This window comes from Asparagus officinalis, chromosome 1 (assembly GCF_001876935.1).
Source record: "Asparagus officinalis chromosome 1, Aspof.V1, whole genome shotgun sequence".
In the NCBI taxonomy this organism is placed as follows: domain Eukaryota; kingdom Viridiplantae; phylum Streptophyta; class Magnoliopsida; order Asparagales; family Asparagaceae; genus Asparagus; species Asparagus officinalis.
In genome coordinates this window covers 69,080,857-69,089,120 of record NC_033794.1, presented here as the reverse complement: position 1 = coordinate 69,089,120, position 8,264 = coordinate 69,080,857, and the positions used below count along the sequence as shown (strand labels likewise).

General features: G+C 36.0%; 1 protein-coding gene across 1 annotated transcript in view; it reads left to right on the top strand.

The window, feature by feature from the left end:
• LOC109825752 (protein SGT1 homolog) overlaps positions 1-3,965 on the top strand; it is a 7,979-nt gene extending 4,014 nt beyond the window's left edge. The window contains exons 5-10 of the mRNA XM_020392642.1: positions 230-326; positions 439-504; positions 2,186-2,324; positions 2,958-3,040; positions 3,129-3,233; positions 3,579-3,965. Of these exons, the coding sequence (XP_020248231.1) occupies positions 230-326; positions 439-504; positions 2,186-2,324; positions 2,958-3,040; positions 3,129-3,233; positions 3,579-3,686 (598 nt within the window). The 3' untranslated portion in view covers positions 3,687-3,965. The remainder of the gene's footprint in view (positions 1-229; positions 327-438; positions 505-2,185; positions 2,325-2,957; positions 3,041-3,128; positions 3,234-3,578) is intronic.

Genomic DNA, 8,264 nt, shown 5'->3' with positions numbered 1-8,264 from the left:
ACCCAAAAAAAAAAAAAAAGAGGAAAAACCCTCCTTCCCCCAAGAGGGTTTTAAGAGTCTTCTTTGGTTTTAAGGTAGTGCAAGATTTTTCTACAATAACCTTTGGAGAGTATAGGCTGTATAGCTTCTTATGCCTCCCACTATGAAGGAAAAAATATGATAATATTGCCCCTTGCTTGGCTGTGAAATCCCCTTCCTCTCTATCTAAAGTTTATTTTTCTGTATGCAGACATGACTACTATAATTCTACTACAGAAGTTGTGTTGACTATATTTGCTAAAGGTATCCCTCCTGGAAATGTATCAGTAGATTTTGGCGAACAAACGGTATGCTGGATGTGAATGATGTTTCCTTTGGTTTTCCAGCATTATTTTTACTACTTGATGGAGTTTCTAGTACTTAGGTATTAACTACATGTTTATTATCTTGATATTACAGTTGAGTGTTGTTGTTAACGTTCCTGGTGAAGAACCCTATCATTTTCAACCACGATTATTTGGAAAGGTATGCTTTTGGCCTAGCCTTTCATATTCTGCATGACTTACGTGCTCTGTTTTTTCTACAGTGTGGTTTACTTCGTATAAGGATCTTTTGCTTTTGTTACCTGTGTTAATTAGCCTATTCTCTGAAGTGCCTTTGTATTGATTTTTCTGGTTATGTTGTCAGTTAAGATGTTTGGTACAATGGGGACAAGCGTCAGTGTTTTGACTGGTGGTACCAATTTATGTCCACACAGAAAATGCATAAATGCTCAATGCATTGGCAACTGACTTCTGTCGGTTCCTTCAGATAAGAAAATCAATGTAGCTTAACTTTTACCTTTCCAGGCCTTTGATTTATACTTAGAGTAACCATCAAATTTTTTAATCTGAGAGAGCATCCTATCTCACCATGTTGGAGTCTAAATGTTATACTAAGTGAAAGTCATGTGGTTTTTGTAAATAAGCATTAGCACCTGGGCAATTGAAACCTGAAGAATTATTTGGTCCAGATGCCTCTTGTTTAAGTTCTTCCCAAAGTATTGATGCCTCTCTTAAGTTTTTCCCAAAATCAGTGCATGTCTTCATCATAATTTTTATTCTGTGATTTCTTTGGCGGTTTTGGTGTGGTGTGAATAATGCCATAGAGGTTATGTCAATAAAGCAATTGGGATTTAGTCTACCTCATTGGTGATGCAGCCCAGACGAGGTTGACAATCCTTATCCTGGTGACCTATACGGCTATACTTCATTTAACTAGTCAGCACCATTCATGGACTTTTAGGAATCATTATTACACTTGAACATGTTAGAGTTTATCTCCATGAATGGAATGATCTTAGTTCTTGTATATTCTTTTCTTTTGAGGGAGTTGCTTCATAATATTACTATTAGTTTATACATCAAGAACAGAAACACCTTGTTTGGTACGTAGGAATCAGGTGAAGTGAGAATGAAGCAAGGAAGGTAATGGAATTAATGTGGGAATGGAATGCTTATTTCCATTCTCATGTTGGGGTGCAATTTAGAGAATGAAGATAGAATGAACATATTTCGAATTTACAAATTTTTTTGATTCCCACTTAAGTGGGAATGCCCATTCCCTATCATTTCATTGGGAATGGGAATGAAGGGGAAGTGGGAATGAGCATTCTATCTTCAAAAAGAGGTTGTGTTTGGTATGAAGGAATGAGAAGTGAGAATTGTGATTTCATTCCCACTCATTACCGTGTACTGTGTACCAAATGTGGCTAATGTGTTGTTGCACCTTCAATCTATCATTTTGGTAGTCAATTCCCACTCTTTTCTCAGGAAGGAAAAAATACTGTTCAATACGTAAGCAAATTTGTGCGAGTGTATTGTGTTGTACTGCTATCCATTGCAACCTTGATGACCGTGATCTTTCCCAAAGGAAAAAAGCTATTACTGCTGTTTTGAGGGTTGCCTCATGAGCTCTTATTATTCTCAATTTGAATTGCCTGACACTATTGCTCATCCCTTTTTCTTGATCTATGGCATACAATTGGTCAGCTGCTATGAATTGTATAAATTATTTGGCCCTGTTATCTTTGTTGTTAATTCCTGCCATTTGGTCAATTTTATGTGGAAGTACTGATCTGTATTTTGTTTCTTAAATGGCATATCCCATGCTATTTTCTTACGGGAGCTGACACTGATATATTTCTTGTTGATGGGCCAATTGTCAGATTGTACCTGAGAAATGTAGGTATCAGGTACTTTCCACCAAAATTGAAATTCGCCTTTTCAAAGCTGAAGCCATCACATGGACATCTTTGGAATTTAGTGACAAGAGAAATGTTCCACAGAAGATAAATGCGGTGTCAGGTAATTTTTTTAAATCTTAGTTTTATTGCAGGACACGCGGAGTAATTTCTTTATCTCCCTTCCCAAATGACTAATAGTTGTTAAGCATAGCTGTGGGGCAGGAGCCTGGGCTCATTGGTCAATCTGTCTTTAAAATAAAACCTTACATACGTGCACCTGTGTGATCGTTGATCTTTTTTCGTGTGCTTAAGTGTCTGTAGAATAGGAGTCTTACTCATTGAATGCTTTATATTTGAAATACATTCAGAATGGACTGCTAATCGATTATGGTTTTGATAATCAAAATATTGGTTACTTGTTTCTTGGTATTAATTTAATGGGGCTCAATTTTGTGTCTCTACCTTGGCTTGTCATGTCTGGTTATTACCATTTATGCAACGTTCGAGATGATAATTCAATAGTATTTGATGTTCTATTGTTCTCAATTATTTTGCTTGTTAATACTCTCCCGCAAGTAAGATATAAGCAGTGTAAATTTTTAAGTCTGGTGATAGAGAGTTCACAAGTTAAACATGGAGGAACTTGAATATTGGTTTAGTAATATTTGAAGAGATTCAGATCGATTGCGTACTCTTGCATGGAACACGATATTATGACATCTCATTCTTAACAAATTATATTTCGACTCTGCAGGTCCAAAACAGACGAAACCATCTTACCCATCTTCCAAAGCTAAGGTAGATTGGGACAAGCTGGAGGCGCAAGTTAAGAAGGAGGTATAGTTGGAAACTCCTCCTGTCAAAAATTAATAGAGAACTGGAGTGCATATTGTTGCCTGTGTTGCTTATCATCACGTGTTATCAGGAGAAAGAAGAGAAGCTTGATGGCGATGCAGCGTTGAATAAGCTGTTCCGTGATATTTACCGAGATGCTGATGAGGATACTAGACGTGCCATGAGCAAATCCTTTGTAAGATTCTTTTTGCTGGTCCTTTCTAGGGTTAATTGCACACAGGGTCCCTGTAATATTTGCTAAACTTACTATCTATGTAATTTTATTTGGCGCTAGACCCCCTTGGCCTTTTTTCTTAATAACATGGTGATATTTTGGCAGATAGCGCACTGCGTGAAATTAGTGAGTCTTTATGGATAAAATAGTCAAAAGTTTCACGGGGCGGTTTATCTTTGTGAAATTATTATTATTATTATTATTTTGTAAAAAAAGAGGCGACTACAGCCATAATGCTACAAGGAGTCCGCACTTCAGTTATTCTTGATCGGATTTCATGGTTTTTATTCCCTTGTGTTGCTGCAGGTGGAGTCCAATGGCACGGTGCTGTCCACAAACTGGAAAGATGTGGGGAAAAAGAAAGTGGAAGGCAGCCCGCCTGAAGGAATGGAGCTGAAGAAGTGGGAGTATTGAGCTCGTGACTACGCGTTTTGTCGTTCAGAGGAGTTTCACCGCGGTGTATTGTGGCTGACCTGTTAATAGTCTTTGATTTTGTTCTTGGATTTGTAACTTCTGGTCTGCAGAATCCCCGTTTCTTTGTCGTCGTCAATCGTCCGGGCTTTTCGTTTTTTATGTTGATTACAGTTCTTAATTGTAGTTGGAACCTACAGAGGACTGGTCTTAATTACATTCTTTGTGTGCTACATTAATAGATTGGTATATTTGTAGTTGGATTCTATTGGGCGGTGTATTTTTTTTTTCTCTCTAAAAGTGGCCAAATAAACCGACTATGGGGGAGCGTTGTCAGTTGGCGGGCTATTTTCTAGCGTTAACGTGCGACTTTCGAAAGGTACGATCAATGTTATCGATAGCGGATAGCGTCGCGTAACGATGAGGCGTTGCTAAGGCTATTTCAGGCTATTGCGGCAAAATAGCGGTAAAAAGCGTAAAGTCAAATAGCGGTTTAATTTAGATATGTATAAATACTTAAAAAAATTAAAGAAAATTCTAAGAAATCTAAAAGTACATATTGAATTATTTAAAGAGATCCTAAACATGAAATAGACATGTAACAATCACGTAATACCAAAGATGACTGGAGGAGTTAAAAAGTCATCGTCTTCGAGAAGAAGAGCTTAGCGGTGATAGGATTGCCCTAAGAGGAGCTCACGGTGAAGGAGGTGAGAGGAAGTATCAAGGTAGGTGTCAGAGGCTATGAGAGGTGGTGGGAGTACGCTGAAAATCACAGGAGACGGTGGGATGCAATGGTCAAGGGTTGAGTTTAATTTTAAAAAATAAGCATCAACCCGCTTTTAAATAGCAGTCATAAAGCAAAATTCGAATGCAATCGCTCACTATTTACCGTTATGACATACTATTGACTGTTTTTACGAACATACATATTCCATAATATGTCACCGTTATTGCGCGATAGCGTCGCGGGAAGGGACCGCTAACGCTATTAGCGTCGCTATTGCGGGGCTATTTACCGCTATTTATAACAGTGGGTATGACTGTTACATTTTTGGGTTGATATGAGACTTCATATATGGGCGTGTTTAGTTCATTTTCTAAAAATATTGAAAATGATTTCTCTCTTAAAAAATAAATCCCGTAAAAGTTTTAGGATATTTTGGGAAATCAAAATTTATGTTTGATTCAGAGTGATATAGTAAAGAATTGGAGAGCATATTTAAAAATTTTTTACGTTTCATTTGCAAAGAACAAGGAATATAGCATTATAGAAAGTTTTTCTTGAGCTATTTTGTGTTTGTTTCAAAATTATAGGATAGGAAAGAATTACAAAAAGTTGGAATTGATAGAATTATCGCCCCAAACATCAATAAAAATTATACCATTAAATGTTGAGGTAACTTTACTATTTCAAAGTTGAAGCCAATGGTCATTTTGTGGCTGAAACAGCTAGTAGTGCTAAATTCAGCATATATAAAAATTTCAGCAACCGACTGATACAAGCCAATTTATTTCCCTTTTTATCTTTTTTCCCCCAAGATACTACTTGTTGGAGTTGAAAAATAGATCAAAATAGCTACTGCAATGAAGATGGAGATGATGTTAGATAGCAAACAAGCAATTGACCCATATGAAATGAAGTACAAATATAAGCTTTCAACACCCATGAAGTTTTGTGCAAATGGAAAAAATAAAAAATAAAAGGGGATATTATTGGGGTTGTGCTAAATTCCTCAGTAAAGAATGCAACTTTTTTGAACGGGCTCACAAAGAGGATGATTGGAGAAATAAAAATCAGGTATCACAAAGTGAAGACATTCTTGATGAAGATAAAAAGTCAATGAAAATATAAAAAACTGAAGAGAATTGAAATTAGCAGAGCATCAACTAATCATTTGAAAAATGAGTGCACTGTTTTTAGTTTTAATTTGTGTATGCGTCTTTATCTTTAAAAATATGCAATGTAATAGTATTTGCTATCTTTTTAACTTGTCCACCCATCATAGCATCATGTCTCGTGAGAAGACATGAAAAAATATCTTACATTTGCAAGCCAATAACCAGCATACAATGAAGACCAATCACGAGTCATACTATTTAAATGTATGAACCTGAGTTAAGGAAATCAATGTAGTAAGCATTTACAATAGTAGCATTAGCAGATAATAAACAGCAAAACCGAGAATAACTCAAAGCAATTTCTAAAACTTATGCAATGATCGACAAATATTTTGCTCAAACTCAAAGGAATGATGGGAAAATATAGTCTTAAACATATGCAAATCCTTAAACTCAAAGCAATATACAAGTAAGTCAACATTTCTTAATATCAATTATGACATCATATTGCAGAATCATATGAAAAGCATAGTGTATCCAAGATTCTGAGCTAAGGAAATCAATTTTATAACTATTTACAGTAGTAGCATAACCTAATTATAAACAGAGTATAACTGAGCATGTAATAAGTATACACCGAGCTAAAAATTGTTGGAATTTCTAAGCTCAGTCTAACAATATGTCCTGATCGTAAATAGAGCACAACTGTACATGTTATAGTCATACACTAAATTGAAAAGTGATCATAAACTGAGCTCAAATCAAAGGTAATTAAATATTAAGAAAATGCTCATAATTTGAGCAGAAAACTAGATCATAACTTGAGCACAATATCTGCTCATAATCTGAGCTCATAACCTGAGTACCATTGGCTATTTTATCAAGCTAATCATTTGTAAGAAAAACCCATGTCCCGAAATCTAATCTTTAGTTAAAAAACACAATTGATCTGCTGAAAAACCTTGGGGCACAAATTTTTTCCTAGAAACCACCTTAAAAATAGGGGAATTATACAAAAATTACCTTTTATTTTTAATTTATACATAAATCACCTTTAAAGCTGGTTTTTGGTACAATTAACTACCTCCTATTCAAATTCTTCATTTAAAACCCAAAATTACCCTTAAAAAACTTTCATTTAATGTACATGACTCAATTTGTTAGTGTTTAGGTCTTGTTTGAATGCAACTCATGTACCTTAAACTTAAATTTTTAAGCTTATTTTTGTTTTTCTAGTGAACATTTGACTAGGAGGTGGTTGAATGCAACAAAAACCAACTTTAAAGGTGGGTTATGTATAAATTAAAAATGAAAGGTAGTTTCTGTATAATTTCCCTATTGTTAAGGTGGTTTCTAGGAAAAAAATCCCAAAATAAAACTCTATTTTGCCTACAATCAAAATAAAAAATATACAAAGTAGAGAAAGGTTATACCTTTGCTTTTTTTTTTATGGAGTAGATCCGAAGGCATAAAAGAGAAATTCTGTAGTATGAACTACTACCCAAGAAATCAAGCCATTAGATCGAAAGAAGAGAAGATATATGAAGTGCCAATTACACCCAAATCAAAGAAGATCGACTCTAAGAAGATGAATACATGCATCATCAAAACTCCAAAAACCAGAATATCCACTTCTTAAAAACCCCAAAAATCAGAAACTTCATCTTGTGATCAATAGGTGGGGTTCATCAAGGGACATCAAGACTTCAATCAACCATTTTAGAAAAATTTATGGCTCATTCGAGTAGATATTGACTAGGATTTACGATGAAGAGGCACGAAATGGTGGATTATCTGTAATGATCAAGTTTGTCGCCGTAAAGAGACTTTTGTGACCCGATACCCGTTGTGTTGGCATGGGCATAGAATCTTCAACTCGGCTGACGAGTTTGGCTAAAGCTGAGCCCACTCCTGCAGAGGAGAGGCTGGCCGAGCAATCTTTGCCAAAGGAAAGGCCTTCCTTTGGTGATTCAGCTGCAATTGGAGCTTTAGTTTCCTTAGAGACTTTGCGGACCTTGCGCATAGCCTAGGGGCTAAGGGATACGGAGGAGAGTGCCTTCTCATACTTGGCTTGATCAAACTCCACAACAAGAGTTTCGACCGTAGTTCCAATAAGGTTGACGTCGGATTGCGCCACTGCTTCTTCATCAGTGAAGCTTGTCCCTAGCGGAGTCACCATCTTTTGTTTGTGGGAAAATTAAAGAAGAAATGAGAAGCAAATTCGTATTAATCTACCTAATTGACTTAGGAAAAGAATGAATACAATTCTCTCAATGCAATCTCTCTCTAACTAATTTAAAAAAAAAAGAAATTATAATCTTCTCGATCGGTATCCCGATTTACAAAAGAAGGAATCGACGGAGACCCTCCCCTTTGTTTAAAACTGGGTTCTTCTTGGTGTCGATGGGAGCTTGAATCTTGTATCTCGTTGACGATTCGAACGTTTTGCCTCGTGGAACTTGGTTGATTCTTCTTGATGGGAAGAACTTGCAATGCAAGTTTTATACTCTTAACGAGTTTAGAACTCTGGACGAGTTAAAAACTCTATAACAGGGATTTAATCTAACCAAAATCGGTTTATAGCTAAGAATGAAGAAAAGCTCTAAGAACAGCTCTTGAAGATGCTCCAAATTTTCTGTTGCCGATCTCTAGATCCAAAAATATTCAAAAATCAAAAGATCCGAACTCAGTTGAGTTTCCCACTATTTATAAGGGTTTTAGGGTGTAACTAACCTCTAA